The sequence below is a fragment of the Diceros bicornis genome, chromosome 25 (assembly GCF_020826845.1).
Source record: "Diceros bicornis minor isolate mBicDic1 chromosome 25, mDicBic1.mat.cur, whole genome shotgun sequence".
Taxonomy (NCBI): Eukaryota; Metazoa; Chordata; class Mammalia; order Perissodactyla; family Rhinocerotidae; genus Diceros; species Diceros bicornis.
Window position 1 is genome coordinate 46,879,117 of NC_080764.1, and position 17,833 is coordinate 46,896,949.

The window sequence follows — 17,833 nt, forward strand, 5'->3', positions numbered from 1 at the left end:
TTTTGACTTCTACACTCTGAAGATGTAAGCAGCTGCGGAAGCTTAAACAATGCAGAGTCTACAGTGGACTGCAGAGCAGACAGAGGGATCCTTACCGGGTAAGGCAATGACCACTGGGGTACAAACATGCTCCCTTCACATACCCCAGAACTTCAAGAAGGAAGAGTATCTTTCCCTAGGCTTAATGGTAGACCTCCAGCCAACCCTGAGGGACAGCACAAGCACCTCACTCTGTCCTACAGGGATTTTAAGGCATCATTCATCAAAAAGGAGTTCATTCTCCTACCCCCCACCAAAAAAAAAAGAGAGAAAGGAAAGAAAATGTGAATACTAGTAGTTCAAAATACAATCCATATTAAAGTATTTACCCCTCTAAATATCCTCTGCTTGATATTGTCTACATTTAAAATTCTTCCTTCAGCATCCATGTTCTTAGTCCATTCGTCCAGAGACACTGGCTCTCTCCTCTGAACAACAGGTCGTTCTCCCAAATCAATCTAAAACAAGAAGATAAGCAATAAGGAACGTAGCTGTAATCAGTGAAATGAAATCAAGGTATATAAAAACTAAAACTAAAATACTATTCCAACTCATTTCTGAATATCTTCCTTTATTTTCCAATATTTACTTTATGAACTATAATAGTCAGCATTCCATACGTTTTCCCTCCTATTAAACACAAACTGGGTGATAAATTCAGAGGTAGGAAAACATTTGTTATTTTGGGTTTCAATTACTTAAGTACAGAATACTCAACATGTAAATTTTGTAAGAGACCCTTCAAACTAAATGGTATGCTATATTATTAAAAAAGAGAGTATTATTCCATTAATCATATTCTAAAATTAGCTTTTCTTTCAAACTAAAATTTGTAGCTCTCAGAATTGATTCATGATCCATTAGCTCCACTTGGCATTTTCTACAGTTTTTTATTCAATTAACAGATGTTGGTAATTTAAAAATGCCATTTGCAAGATAAGCCCTTTACTTAAGGCCCACAATTTAGATATTTATAATGTTCTAACTATGTGCAGCCTAGAATTATAGTAAGTTCAAAATCTTGTTGAGATTTGCCACAATTCAGGGCCAAAATCCATCTTAGTTAGAGAAGGAAAGATCCACACAAGAATAAAAGCCCTAGAGTGGTGTCCTGTGCCTACTGAGAAAACACAGAAACCAAGGACAGAAGCAGGGGCAACACGCAGGCTGAACTATGCACTCAGTGAAACAGCCTGTTCATTATTATCAACAGGTAATCAAAGAAAAGAGATCTAACACTAACGAACACAAAGTATAAGTAGTCATCAACGAAGAACAAACCGAGAATTTGGTGGCAGGACAAGCATTAGTTGCTAGATATATTATTTAGCAAAAAAAGAGAAAGGATTATGAGAAAGAGGCAGACAACCAAAATTAGGTTTCTATAGTATTTGGTACACATTTAAAACGCATTTCTCCTGTTAAAATATAAAAGCTATACTAATATAAATCTTCACTCACTCTTGTGATGACTTCAAATCCTGGCTCTTCTTGTTGATTTATCTTTAAACCTGGAATAGCATCACTAAGAAAATCTGCCATTTCTGAAGGTGGTCGTTGATGCGTAGAGGGATCGCTGCCTCTCAAACTATCAAAAATGTAGTTTGTGACTTTGGAAAATCCTACCATAGTTGCTGTATAAGGATCCTTTTTAATTTTCTATGTAGTAGGAAGAAAAATATTAGCATTATTAATCAAATAAAGAATAAAAATAACCCAGGATGGGCAAAGTTTTTTAAAGTGGGAGAAATCAGAACTAAAATGGAGTGTTCTAAAATTATCTTAAAATTTTATTTTTTCCTGGGGAAAATATTTAAATTTTCTAAGCCAATCTTTTCCTTTGGTTAAAACAGTATATTAACTGGCAAGATAATGCTACTGATTGAATTGAAGATAAACAAACAATCTGCAGGCGTCACTCAATCTGCATACATCAGAAATATATGCAGTGCTTACTTTCCATTGGTGAATGGCCCACAACAGCTTTCTTCTGTCTAGCAGTCCTGCCTTCACAAAAAAAAAATATTTCTTGAAGTGTGCAGTACCACACTAGTCTCACACAAAATATCTGATAGCTAAGTTTAAAAGCTCACAATATTTAAATATTAGCTGCCATTTTAATCTAATTATATGACTAGTAAATTATGCCGACAAGAGTAATTTGTTCTGTACGGTGCTGTCCTGGAAAACAGCAAAAGGTTTTTCTATTGCTAGGGTTACTTCTAAAGCTCAAACTGATGCCGGCCCTGATATCAGTTCCCCTACATTAAACCCAGCATATATGGGGTTAAACCAAAAAGCTCTCATTCCCCCTTCCCTGTTTCTCTAAGTCACATTCACATGCAGATATTGGTTGTTTTATCCTTTGTGTCCCTGAATTCCACAAGGCCAAGTGGAGGTAATAAATTGTTAAAAGCCCAGGTGGCTACAAACTGAAACTCTGGCTAATTACCAGTTCTTGAAGTTTGTTACAGGGAGACTGCTATCTCAAAATTACCAAGAAGCTGAAGCTCCCCAACTCCCAGTTCCTGGCGCCAAATCCAGCATTTATCACAGGGACAGACAAAACAGAGGACACCTGCAGCTTCCCTAACTCAGCTAAACGCAGGCTGATGGGGGGACTCCGAACTGCAAAGCCACAGCTCCCCCTCCCCCACCTAAAACCTTGTAAACCGTAATTGTTACTTGGCAGCAGTTGCCCTCCACTCCCCAAGGCCAAATTTCAGGGGATTCGAGAAGATGGATTGATGGAGCCCTACATCTCCTGCTGGAGATAGAGATGACAGCTGGCCTGGCGCCAGAGGTCTGGAACCCCCACAGCATACTTCCCCAACAAATGGTTAGACAGTCCGTTCTTTCCCACAGACTTTCCTTTAAAAGCCCCAACTCCTAATGCCTCAGGAGGACTGTGGATTTTGGGGCACGAGCCCACCACAGCCTCATTGCAAAATTAAACCATTTTTCTTTTTCTCGATCCTTGGTCATTGTGTTCATTGATTCGGCTACGATGACAGATTCCCCGGTTTTTCCGGCTACAAAACTGCCTGCTTATTCACATTTAGCAAAAATATTTACTTCTTAAAGGTCTATCTTTAAAACGATTATTTTCACAATAAGAAAAACTGTTCCCTCACTTTTTATTTTAATGAGTGTTAAGCTCTCTTGTCCTCCTTCCTAAAAAGTTCCCTCTTTATTTTGTTTATCTTTAGAACCAAGAAGAGAGCACCTGGGACAGAGTAAGCACTCAAACATTAGCTGAAGGAATATGTGAATAAATGAACGAATAGACAATCATTTCATTAGTTTACATAGAAATCTGAGTGTAAAATAAATTAATTTTATTTCTACCTGTGTTAAGTGCACATGTTTAGCCAAATGCAAGAATACACTCAAATACTTTAAGGAGAATTAGATTATCATGACCCCAAATGAACCTACTTAAATGGAAAATAAAAATTCAAACCAGATTTTTGCCTAAGTTTATCCTTAATGAATCCAAAGTCGCTTACACAGTGACCTTTCACCTACTCAATGAAAGCTATGATGATAAAAATCTACTGATGTCCAATTTCAGTATTGTGATAAAGGAAAAAACTGTCTTAAGAGTAACTAAGAACCAAGAAGCTTCTGAGTCTTACTAATAATAATGAAACACTATCTCCAGAAAATTACAGAGACTAGATCCATAAAGTTTACACACACAGAGACACTTGCCTCATTCTGTATAATCTCTGAGAAAGTGAGAGGTACGAGGTACATAAAATAATGGAATCAAATTAACAGATTAATACAAGATAGAGGTTAAGAAACATACTTGTATTAAACCATATGCTGGTTCATCAAGAAGATTTTCAAAAGACTGCGAAAGACTCTTACTCTGACAATTCACAAGAAGTGTTCTTTTATCTTGTGGAGATCTGTAATTAAAAAAAGGGATTTGTAGAAAATACTAGCACACTCCACCAATCACTACCTGAATAATTACTAACAAGTAGTTACTTTTCCTTAACCACTACCACAACAAAAACCCTTAAAAGTCCAGTTCTAGAACTGTTTCCTATTCATACAAAATTAGCAAGTACTTAGTAACTATCTTAAATGAGTTCCAAAACTACATGAAACAGGAAACACTAAATTAACAAATATAAAGGGATTGAAATATATTTTTATTCTAGGTAAAACCAAGAGGACTAAATTGTAATGAACCCAAATTATTGTTTAGAATTATAACAGAAAAACCTTATAAATATATCTGCCTTTATTGTAAAAATTAAAGTCAAACCACAGTTTAGAATTCATCAGGATATATAATATGTACACCACAGGAAAATATCCTGTTTTGAAATGGTTTCCAACAACATCATTCCACAGCTTGGTAGTACTGCAATACAAGATGTTAAAAAATACAAGATACAATAGATTATTTGTTAAAGATCATTAATTTTGCTAACCATAATTATAAACACACACGAACATATTTAACAAGGTTATAATGTACAGTTCAGGTAACAGTATGTTTTTAGTTCTTCCTTATTAAGCTCTGGAAGCAGGTTTTTCTCCCCATTTCTTAATAACTATAAAATAAATAAAATGCTTTCCAAATAGCCATCTGTCTAATTCGAAGTAATCAGATGAATTATTCAGTCTTTTTTCTGTTCATTAAGTTTTATAACTTAGTAAGTCAGCCTTAAGAAATTCACAACTTTTCTGTGTTTAAAATAAAAATTAGATGTGTTATTTTGCTGCTATCTACTTCTAGTTTATTATAAATGTTTGAGATAAGAACTTTAATAATGGTTATCTCTTCTTAATTCTAACATTACAGGATGTAACGGCAATGCTAGGGAGGATATGAAACCCAAAATGGGATCCTACTCTCACGCAGTCAGAAATAGCACTCCATCTTCAGAGACAACGGAGGCTTAATAAGCCCCTTGGCTGTTTACAAGAAGCTGAGGTGGAGTCATCTGAACTAGGAAAAATATAATAACTTCTAAAATGTTCAATTTTCATTAAACACCATTTTTCTGAACACTTTTTGGGGTCATGCTTAATATGAAGACCTATCGGTTCTCATGGGACATTTTTTAATGATAGGTCAACTTTTAAATGTAGTAGCAGAAAAAGAGAACTAACTAACATAGGAACATATTTTTTCCTAGCACAGTGCTGCTGGCATTGCGGTTATTATTTTGTTTCTAACAATCAACTAAGTCAAATTATTTCTTTAAAATCCAAATGAAAAAATGGTCATGAAACTCAAAATATTGGCTATGCATGTAGAAGCAGGACAAACGTGCAGCTCCAGCTCTGATACTGCAGTCACTGAACTGGAGGTGGAAAGAAGAAAAAACTGTCCAACCAACAAGCAACCATAGACATTTTCTTAAAAAGGAAGAATTTCACTTTTTATTGCCAACACTCTGTGATGAGTGGCTGGGGAAAGCTCTAAGAGCAGGAGAGATTAAAAAAAACGTAAGACTGGGTTGCCCCTAAAGAAATCAACAACACATTTTAAAACTACATCAGTCAAAGGATAAGCAGTACATTGCTAAGCAACTGCAGAGCTCACCACAAGGACGGCTGGCACTCCAGAATATCGTTATGTTTCCACCTGCCAGGTTACCACACTGATTTAATCTGGGAAGATTAAATATTATGTATTCATAAACATTATATTTATGTATTTTGGGAATATTATGGATTCTGAGAATTTGATCTCTCGTTTATACCAGCTCAAGACAAGGTTGACATAGGGGAAGCCATATTGTAGAAAAGAAAAACTCTTGTAACTTTGAACGACCTCTGACAAACTAACCCAACTGCATATGCACCCTCCAAGAGATCTAACTGCTCTGTGGATTTCACAACCCCTGCTTATGCATGTACCTCCCAGCTGCGATAAGACAATAACTTTGGTTTTTTGAGTTCCTTAGGAATGTGATGACCCTCGAACAGAGAATCTATGTAATAAACATCATCAGCGAAAACTGAAAGATTTGGTGTGGCACTCCCAGTTTGTAACACCAGAAGGTCAACATTCCTAACCCCCTCCCCAATAACCCAATGGCCTATATAACTGCTGTAAGATTTCGTCCCCCCTTAAGATGGTTCTTTTGGACATTAGTCAGTCATCTTCCCTCTTGCTAGCAAGGTGTAATAAAAAAAGTCCTTTTTCTCCCACCACCTTGCCTCTTGACTATTGGCATGTCTTGCGGCGAGCAGAAGGCCCCACCTTGGGCGGTAACATCATGACAACAGTATTCAAGACTTTCAAACTCATTGCAGCAGTAAGATAGAACTTTTAACGATGCTAACATCAGCAATTCTATTAGAGCCTACTAAAGGGCTTAAAGAAAACCACAGTTTTCTATAGAAAACTCCAGAAGCATATCTACTGAAAATTCCGAAGTACTTCCCAGGCTTTAGAGTGAGCTCTCCCAAAGATCTCAGGATAACTTCAGAAACTATAACAGTAGAAGAATGGTTATATGCTGAGATGTAGCAATAACTATTTTACATTGCTACTGAGAATGACCAATATGGAAAACTAAAAAAATAAATAAAAATATCATTGCTAAGAATATCAATAAAAAAAGGTTAATAAAAAATAAAAAGGTACAGAATATTTACAACAAAACTATATATATATATATATTATTCCCAGTTATATAATTTATATTTATACGACTGACACCTAGTAGAGTAAAAAACTGGAGCTATTTGGGAATTTTCATTTCTTTGGGCTTTAATATATCGGGAATTTCATGTATTTGGATCATAACTGATGAACATAAAGATTCAATATCTCCCTAAGAATCTGATAATGGGAGATGGCTTATACAAATTTGGGACTTTTTTTATATTGGTGATTGTTTATTTGGAGTATCTACATTCTACTACTTGGACTCAACATATAATCTCCGGTGAGCTATATGACGTAACGTAATTGGGCATAATTTATAATGAGAAAGAGAATAAAGAGTGCTTACTTTCAGCCTAGGGTACAGGCGGGCCTTGGAGATAAAATATTTGACATACTATTCTTACACATTTCAGACCATTCAGGGAGCAAAGAATAAACTAGCCCCCAGTGTTGTCACTAACTAGGCACCTCGAGAAACTCAAGGGTGGGTTTGGAAGCAATTAACTGTTTTCCCAAGTTGTTTTTTCCTTTTGTATGTTAAGGAGTTGTAACCACCAACCATCCTGAAACTGACCAAGCCTGACCACAAGAGCTACACCCACGACCTTTGCCTTACCTTTAACTAAAAAATCTCTCCAGGAGGAGATTAGGCCTCATTTTGTGGAAGCATGTTTTCCAACTGAGCCTGCGCAAGTGAATATGAATACCCGCCTCTCCCTTCTGAATATTCATTCCCCATCCAAAATAAAAGTTCCTGCTTCCTTTTGTTCGAGGATGCCATGAATTTGGAAATGATTCCTCATGGCCTCCTATTTGCTACAAATACACTTTACTTTGTGAGACAACTTCCACGGCATGGAGTCTTATTTAACTCACCAGGAGGCAAGCCCACTTGGTTCACTAACAGTGTCACAGGAGAATACACAACAGAGAAGTGGCTAGTACTAGGGGTGTAGCTTTTGAAGGACTCACTTTTAGACAGCTATCTCTTCCCGGAAGAACAGGCACAAACTTGACCATAAACTTAATGATAAAAGCCCAATGGAAAGAGAGAAGAGAACAAAGTGTAGGGAGAGTCTCCTCCACCAGGTTTTTCTCTTTGACTGGGTCATTAAAGGTTGCAATTAATCACTTATGCTCATGTCCTGTCCCATTTTATCCTCCCCTTAGTTAATCTCATTCTCTCCCAGAGCTTTGATTACTACTGACACACAAAAAACTTACGTATTACCCTATTATGTGCTCTCATAGTGCTATATCTTTTTCTTTTTTTTACAGTTTTATTTATTTTTTGTGAGGAAGATCAGCCCTGAGCTAACATCCATGCTAATCCTCCTCTTTTTGCTGAGGAAGACCAGCTCTGAGCTAACATCTATTGCCAATCCTCCTCTTTTTTTCCTTCCCCAAAGCCCCAGTAGATAGTTGTATGTCACAGTTGCACAGCCTTCTAGTTGCTGTATGTGGGACGCGGCCTCAGCATGGCTGGAGAAGCGGTGCGTCGGTACACACCTGGGATCCGAACCCGGGCTGCCAGTATCGGAGCGCATGCACTTAACCGCTAAGCCACGGGGCCAGAGCACTTACTACAGCTGAAAATTTACATTTATTTATATAAGCAATGTGTGTCTCTCCCACAATAGTACAAACTCCTTTAAGGTAGGGGCCATATCTTTTTTGATTACTGCTCCCTTTCTAGCACTTAGTACCGTGTGTAGGACATAGCAGGTGTTCAAAAAAAAAAAAAAACAAAACAAAATGAAAAACTCTTGTTGAATGAGAAAATATAGATATATGGAGGAACACCATTCCCAAGGCTTCATGTTTCCAAAAGGAAATACGTACTTCTACTAAAGAAACTCTCTTTTTTCACAGGGACATATGTGATTGTTGAGATCAGGAAAGAGTAAGGTGCATATTTGGCATAACCCCTTCCAGGCTCTCTCTTTCTCTAGGATCTGCCTGCCAACAGAGAAGGTGGTTTCTAGTCTGCTCTCATTCACATCATAAGTGGTCTGTCCTCACTAGGGAGACCTGTGATTATCTAAAAGTGATAATTGGGTGAATTCAAAACTAATTTGGAGTGAATCATGATGCTGCATATCTAAGTTCACCAATAATGATATTTTTATCACCATCTGTCTGATTCTTATATTTACTTCTCACTTGTTTACAAACATAGAACAGGAAACAAAGTTTCACTCACAACCCTCATTAAAACATCACCAACACACGTTCAAAGTACACATTCCCTTACAGACACCTAAGTGACTGTTGAGTCTATTCTAGAACCCATCCAGGATAGAAAACTCTCTACCTCTTGAGCTAAAACCTGTTTCCTTCTAATTTCTCTTTGGAATCATGCAAAACAAATCTACAATTTACTTCTTATAACAATCCTTTCAAAATTATTTGTAGAATTGATAAGTACCATGCCATTTATTCATTCAACTAAGATTTACTGCACAAATATGTGCCAGAACAGTGGCGAGGAACTTAGGAGGAAATGTAAACAAGACAGATGTAACCCCTGCCTTATGGGCTTATATTTTAGAGCAGAACATAAAAGAAGTCAACAGACAACATTAGTGGACTCTGTCAAGAGCCATGAAGGAAGCAAACAAGGGAACAAGACAGCGAAAAGGAATGGAGGTGGAAATCTACACTAAATGGGAGAGGGGGGCATCTAGAAAAGCCCCTCCAAGGAAGTGACATTAAACTGAGACCTCAGGGATCAGAAAGGGAGAAGAATATTCCAAGCCAAAGGAACAGCACACATATAGGACCCTAAGACAAGAAAGAGTTTAGGGCATTTCAGGACCTGAAAGAAAACCATGTGCCTCAAATATAGAAGAGAAAGGCATGAGATGAGGTTTAAGAGACAAACAGAGCTAAGACAGGGCAGGCCCTCACTGGTCACAGGGAGAAGTTTGGATTTTATTTAATGAAGTTTGGATTTTATTTAATGTTGCACCTAAACTCCTCTTCTTCAAGTTAAATCCCCACATCCTTCTAATGTTGTTCATGATACCATTTTTATCCCTCTCATTACACTAGTCATCTTTTCCATGTAGTATAGTTCGTCTAACACACTTAAAATGCAGTGCTTAAAATTAAGCCTAGTTCTCCAAAGCATGATCTTACCAGTCAAGAGTAGAAGGGTAATACCACTTCATCCTGGATACTACGCTTTAATCAACAGTCTCAAACGAGTGCTTTCGCAACAGTTACATCACTGCACTGCTTGACACTGAACTTGCCGTGGCGCTAAAACTCCCATGTCTTTAACACCTGCTATTCAACAGCAAAACCTTCTGCCCCGATCATAACACTGCGCCTCCTGAAACCTACTTAACCCCCCGGGGGTGGTAGCCTATTCACAGATTCTCACTTCAAGATCCAAGACCCACATACTACCAACTAAGCCTGACTTTCTTATGGTTACTGGTACTGATCAGCATGCCTAGTGCCAGCTAGAGGTGGTCAACATGGTAGGGGGCAGAATTCCATGGCAGAAAACAAATAGTCAAAATCCTTCAACTTCTGGATCACTCCTAGCTTTATATAATGAAATTTAGGCATGATGTTACTCTATTATAAAGTAAAGACTTTATTAACGAAGTTAACAATCATCCCGATAGTTCCCCAAGCTCAAAAATCTCAACTTCTCCCTTCTTCTCACCCACATAGCCAATCAATCACAAACTCTAACCCTAAATATTCCTCCAATACTTCTATCTTTGCTGTCACTCTCTTAGTTCATGCCACTAAAATCTCATCTAGATGAGTGGAACAACCTGCTAACGTGATTTACAAGATCCTTCATGCTCTGGCCCTTACTCACCTCTGTCTTCATCTTTAAATCTGGCACCCTCTCCTCTCCCACTATGCAGACCTGTGATAGTGAACTACTCTGTTCTGTGATTATACCATGTTTTGTATTCTTCCCTTTACTTAAAACATCTCTCCCTCTAAATTTCTCCTTCTCTTTCACGCTAATGTTCACTCATTTGTCAGGTCTCAACTTAGATTTTACTTCCTCCAGAAAGTCATCCCTTACCCCTCCCCAACCCCAGTCTGAATGAGATACTCTTCTTCCCTTCCTGGGAGCTCCCAAAGCACCTTGTACTTTCTTCATCTTAGTTCTTGAGTTTTATTGCCATTTACTGGTCGGTATCCTTCACAAGACCATAAGCTCTCAGGTACACAACAACATGCCGTTTTGTTCACGACTACATAGCAAGCATAGTGCCCAGAACGTAAAACACATCCAAAACATATCTGCTGAGAGTGAAAGCAAGAAAGAACGTGTGTACCAATGCACACAGGTAAAGAAATGTAAGACATAAGATTTCTGGAAAATGAGAAAGCCCTATCTTCCACACAGAGTAATTTTATAAAGGGCTTAGGCCTGACTTAAATTTGCAACACTACAAATAAAACTCTATATTTAACAGAAACTACACAATAAAAGGTAAATTCAGTAAATATATAATCCATAAGTTGCTGATGCACCATTCATTTAAATGTGTATAAAAAATATCAGACCACTCTTTTCTTTAAAACAGTAATAAGGTGATAAGTTGCAGATCCAAATAACTAAAATGGCAAAATTTTATTCAGTCATTCATCCAAAGCAGTCAATATTCCAGAAAAAACATAGCTGCTTGTGCCCTGACATGCATATAGGTCACTGATACCCAATGACAAGTAAAAATAGTTTGCCTTGGGACCAATACAACAATCCAATTTCACGAAGTGGAAGACAATGTGATACTTACTCACACAAGACCACGTATTTTTCAAGAGCGTCAATCAGCAGTTTGCTATCTCCTTGATGGAAGTGCAGCGCAGGGAGCACGACATCATCCTTCAGACGGAATACCAAATACGACCAGCCCATACCCTCTTTGTTTTGCTTGACTGATTTCAGGTCTGTCAAACTGAATAGGAATGACCATTTGCTTTTCCCATTTCTATGACTTGGAGCATCTTAAAAACAAGAAAGTGGGGCAAAATATTTTTGTTCACCTTTTTAAAAAGCACTGACTGCCTAACAGAAATTTGTTGAACCTAAGGAATGACTATAACATGCATATTACTATGGCTTCCACTTGTATCAGACATGGCAACACACATTTTCTTAAAAAAATAGTTTTTAAAATAATTATCCACTGCATACAAATTGAAAAATGTTATCCCTATTTAAAATACAAGCTTTGCCCCAAAATCACCACAGCTTTGGAAACAGGCAGGCTGGATTTGAAGTGCAACACCATCATCTTACTAACTGAATGATCTGGGGGAAATAACTGAATTTCCCTGAGCCTCAGTTTCTTCATCTGTAAAACAGAGATAATTATACTTACCTCCCAAGGTTATTCTAAGAATTAAAAGAGATAATACTAGCCAAGTAACTAGTATAGTACCAAGTATACACCAAATACTCAACAAATGTTAATCTTCTCCAAATACAAATGGCATGATGCTATTTAAAAGAGAGTTATTTTTTAAAAAAAGGAGAAAAAGAAACGCTTTATTTCCTCACTTCCTTTTGCAATTAATTTTACTAGACTGCACTGAGTGAAGCTAAGTATACTAGTATAAAAAATAACATTGCAGTGAATATACAGACATTTTATTTGCAAAAACCCAAAGAATAGGGGGATACTGAGGATGAAAAGATTAAGTTGTGAATGCTTCAAAGAAAACGAATACATTCAATCTTCCTGCTAAATCTACCTTCTACTAAATTAAGACCTCAGTTCAAAACAAACTACAGTTACGTAAAATAAAGCATTTTCTGAGTCTGTGGACTGTTTATAGAAGCTGAAAATCCTAGGTTTGTGAAGAACATCATAATTGATAAGAAGCAACTTAAAGATTGTCTATTTAAATAAAAATGTAAAGAACAAAGGAAAAATGTTATCTTTCTTCTCACTAACACTTGTAATTAATTTCTAATGTTAAAATGGCATTTTATTTTAACATTTTAACTCAGACATATGTATATCATGTCTCTTAAATTTTAAAAAACCTTTTTTCTAAGGTTATTTCCTAAAAAGTGTCCTACTATCCTGTTATTCGAGCTCTTCATTAATTCCACCCCACACTATCAATTCTGCAAAGATAAACTACATAGAAGATATCTGCTTACAAAACCTGATCAAAAGGTAGATCAGTCGGTGTTGACCTGCATGTACGTCACCTTCCTACATAGTCAGGAACACTGTAGCTCCATTACCTCCAACAAGATCTCTTAAACTGACACAGAGAGATCTACAACTTACAGAAACCTCTACCTGCAAGGAATGCCGGCACCATCATTATTTCATGGATGCTTTAACAAGTATCATTTCAAAGGAAGTTCAGAAAGGCTAAAGTAACTTATCTATACAGTGATCTGCCTAGCTTCCAGAACAGTTCAGATGGTAAACTCATATCTAAGGCTGGTACTGGATTAACTGCCATGTGCCCACTTGACTACTATACATCATGTTTCACTGAAATTTATATTACAGACCTCATAACACTACTACAAGCTAATATCAAAGTGAGAACAATTCTAGAATTCCAACATCTTCACGAATCATGTAAGTGTGAATGTACTTGGATTACCTAGAAAGGACACATACTACTAGATTATTTGCAAAGACCAAAAACATTTTCACAGCAAAACAGTAAAGAAAAACTAGATATAAAGACTTTTTAATTAAATTCTTCAATTATACAAACAGTATTTAATCCAAATTAATGCAATAAAATTATATGGAGAATATTAAATAATACATGTAGGCTATATGAATTATCCAGAGTTTGTGTATATTCAAAAGTAAAAATTTTCATTGACTTTCACTTGTTGACGGAAGAGACACACATTACACACTAAGTACAAGAGGAAATGCCTCACGCATTTCCTCACTTAAGGCTCTGATAAACAATGAGAGAAATATCACAAGTCAATTCTAGAAGTCCCTTTACTAGAATATAAGCTTCATGACAAAAGGAACTTCATTTTGCTCAAAACTATACCCCCAGTGCCTAGAGAAGTGACCAGCACACAGCAGGTACTCAAAGAAGTGTGGAAGCAGTGAGCAACCTAGTACCAACTCAACATAACAGTAATCTGCAATTCAGTCTACCATCAATAGCTAACCACAAATAGAAATGATTACAAACAAAAACTAACAGAATCCAAGAATCAACTCAAAATTTCCTTCTTTCTCCTTAAAGAAAGGCAATTAGTTCCGATGAACTTACTATATTACCAAATACATGTAAAAAATATCTCCAACACACTGACATGGGAAAACTGAACCCAACAGCAGAAGAGCAAAACAAAACAGTTCAATAAGTCTCCATACGTCGTTTAATAACATCACAGACTTGACACTTTATTTGGATAGGTTTCCAGAATATGATGGCAGTCTGTTGTTCTGGAAAGACATATTTTCAAAACATTTGCTCTGGTATATGAAAACAAAGACTTAGCAGGAGAAACTCTTAAGAAATATAAACTTATGCAAGTCTTTGATAGTCAATTTTTTTAAAGGTCTATCCCAAGTTTCCTTGTGAATCACAAATAAAAGTAAAAAAGTAAAAAATGTGAAGGTTATAATAAACTAAATAAGTAAAAATTCTATTTGAAAAAAATGCTTTCTAAAAATATAAAAAATGTTTCATAATGGCATAACTTTGAATTCTGAAACATCAAGCTTAGAAAATGCCTCCTTTAGGAAGGAGTTTTGATGAAAAATAAGTGGATGAGATAGACAGTCTAGGATAAGATGGGATGGCATGGAACAGAATGTACTGCACTTCATAACTCCTTGTTCTGTTAAATATGTGCATGTGTATGCATACTGGGCCATACTGTTCAATGTATTTCTTACAGCTGTGCACAATCATAACATTTTTAAAATACTGAATGGAAAAAGAAAAGAAAAAAGAAAATGTCTCCTTAACTTTTAATAATTGCTAAATAAAGGCTCTTTACTTTATAAGTCACAGTGCATGGCCAAGCTACATAAGCAGTAATTACATCTGTCATTTTTTGCTAAGCTACACAGAGGTTCTCAACTCTGCACATTAAAATCACCAGAAGATGGGCCGGCCCCATGGCTTAGCGGTTGGGTGCGTGCACTTCACTGCTGGCGGCCTGGGTTCGGATCCCGGGCGCACACCGACACACTGCTACTCTGGCCATGCTGAGGCCGCGTCCCACATACAGCAACTAGAAGGCTGTGCAACTATGACATACAACTATCTACTGGGGCTTTGGGGGTCAAAAAAAATAAAAAAATAAAAAAATAAAATCACCAGGAGAACTTTTGAAAACTACAAATGCCCAGGCTCCACCTCCAGAGTCTGATTTACTTTGCTGGATGAAACCAGGCATTGGTATTTTTTAAAAAAGCCTAACCTCCCCAGGTGATTTCAATGTGCAGCTAAAGTTGAAAATCACTAATCTAAAAAGATCTTTAATTCCTTAAAAAATTAAGGCTAGAATTACCATACGATCCAGCTATTCCGCTGCTGGGTATTTATCCAAAGAACTTGAAAACACCAATGCGTAAAGATACATGCACCCCTGTGTTCATTGCAGCGTTATTCACAATAGCCAAGACTTGGAGGCAACCTAAGTGCCCATCAAGGGATAAATGGATAAAAAAGATGTGGTATATATACACAATGCAATACTACTCAGCCACAAGAAACGATGAAATCCAGCCATTTGTGACAACATGGATGGACATTGAGGGTATTACACAAAGTAAAATAACTCAGAGGGAGAAGGTCAAATACTGTATGATCTCACTCATTAAGTAGTAGATAATAACAGCAACAAACAAAAACATAGAGACAGAGATTGGATTGGTGGTTACCAGAGGGGAAGAGGGAAGGGAGGAGGGCAAAAGGGATGATTAGGCACATGTGTCTGGTAATGGATTGTAATTAGCATTTGGGTGGTGAATGTGAGAACATGATGTAATCCATGCAGAAATAGAAGTATAATGATGTACACCTGAAATTTATACAACATTATAAACCAATGTTACTGCAGTAAACAAAAAATTAAAAAAAAAATCAAATAAATAAAAAAATAAAAAGATCTTCATTGTCAGATTATGCTTTTCTCATATATATGTAATGCATCTTTCTTTTATGAAATTCTGAAAAGTCACTCATTGATTCACTTTTGCTCATTCCTGTGGCTTGTCTTCTTCATTTTCAAGGATTTAACAATATTAGGCAACAACAAACAAAAAACAGCAATTCACATAAAACAAATCCTGAAGATCTAGTCTAGAGAAGTTAAAAATCCCTCACATGCCAAATATACTAAAATCCTGTGGTTTTATCCTTCCTTAATACTTTGCATTGTTCTGCTAAGAAACTTCCCTTCAGTAGAAAGGGAATGCCAAAAAAAAAAAGAGACACACATACATGCATGAGCTGATTGTTATTAAAAGCTTGTGAATTACTATTTACTTCTTAACAACTGTCAATGTTTCCAAGAATGATACAGTACAAAGCAAAACTACTGTATATGAGAATGATTCCCCAGGGCATACATGAAAACCAATTTTACTTAGTAACAATGCTATATAAATGTAGCAACACGTATTCCAGTAAATTCTCACCAGCCTTTTTGAGTCTGGTAAATGTGGATAAATTCTAAATTCAGACCAAAATCATTAAGAGATAAAATATCCTTTTAATTATAAAACACAAAGGAATCAATTCACAAAAAACATTTTAACTTATGCAAGTGTTTAATATTTTTAAAAGAGATCACAACTAGGCTGGCCACATCACAGACTGGCTAGCTAAATCATATTTGGTGCAGTATATGTATTCTATCAGGCCGTTAGCTTGGCTCTTTTTTGTTATCTACATGTAGATACTCACCACATAGCAAACATAGATTTAAACATATATATAAGATATATAAAAGAGAATAGTCACTAAACATACATAAAGGAGAGACTGCAATGAGCTATGAGGATCCAGGTAACTACTGAAATTAGAACAGTATGGGTTAGTGGTATACTCTAACTCCCCCTAGTGATTTAGGATGAAATAACATGATGTTTTTTACCCGACTAGTTTAAGAAAAATGTGCACGAGACAGCCAAAGCAATAGAAAATTTCTATTTTCTACTATTAATAACTACCAAACAGAACAAGTCTTCTTAAAGCCTTTTTTATGAAGTCACAACAAAACAACAAAGAAAAATAAAAATATACTAAAAAATATACATAACTAAAATGAGAATTACACATATTAATCAAAGCACCAAATCATCCTTCCTCTGACTAAGGAACATTAAAGAATTTTCTTTGCGCTTTTGTTTATATTATATTGTAGCAAATCAGTTTAAGATTTCAAAGACTGAATTCATACCTCCATTGGTATGTAGTTTCTTTTTAAATGAAACTGTATTAACCATGTCCCACTCTGCTTCGTAACTGTTCAGATGTTCCAATCCTCGATGAACTCTTTCTTTTGGGGCCTGGGTCCATTCTACAACGGAACTGGAGTCCTAAAATAATCGTAATATATAAAACATTAAGGAACTAAAATTAGAATTTAATTTCAATCAATAACATCTCAGTTTCTACATAAATTAAACACAAACTTGTGGGTTGTGGCAGACATCACTGGTGGGAAAACCAAACACTATTCCCTATCCTTTCCTTTTCTCCCTTACTCATCTTTACCAAAAAGACAAGGAAAGCTTGCCCAGACTCCCTTACAGTTAGGGTTGCCAATGAAACACAAGCAGAAGTCAACTGCAGGGCTTCTGCAAATGCTTTTGCTTTCCTAATAAAAACCTCATCCCTTTTCCCCTTTTTCCTGCTTTGAATGCAGCTGTGTTGCTGAAAAGTATGGCAGTCACCTTATAACCACAAGAGAAAAAGCAAGAGAACCACTGCAAATAGCTCCCAACCCCCAGACTTTTGATTATTTGAGGAAAACAGCCAATGGTGGCTACTTATTTAAGCCACCACTAGTTGCATATTTTTCTTAATCGAAATTAGCTGAAAGCTACAAATAACAGATGGACATGATCTATAAAACAGATCCATAGAACTTTCTATTTCAAAAGAGAACAAATCCAAAAGTCTAAAATGAATTAATAATTT

The 17,833-nt window shown here is 36.4% G+C and overlaps 1 protein-coding gene across 1 annotated transcript in view; it reads right to left on the bottom strand.

Annotated features, from left to right (window-relative positions):
* The window catches only part of TBC1D15 (TBC1 domain family member 15), a 75,864-nt gene that overhangs the window by 25,968 nt on the left and 32,063 nt on the right, over positions 1-17,833 (bottom strand). Inside the window, exons 4-8 of the mRNA XM_058568775.1 lie at positions 17,091-17,229; positions 11,464-11,674; positions 3,854-3,956; positions 1,501-1,698; positions 369-497 (exon numbers count right to left, since the gene is read on the bottom strand). Of these exons, the coding sequence (XP_058424758.1) occupies positions 369-497; positions 1,501-1,698; positions 3,854-3,956; positions 11,464-11,674; positions 17,091-17,229 (780 nt within the window). The remainder of the gene's footprint in view (positions 1-368; positions 498-1,500; positions 1,699-3,853; positions 3,957-11,463; positions 11,675-17,090; positions 17,230-17,833) is intronic.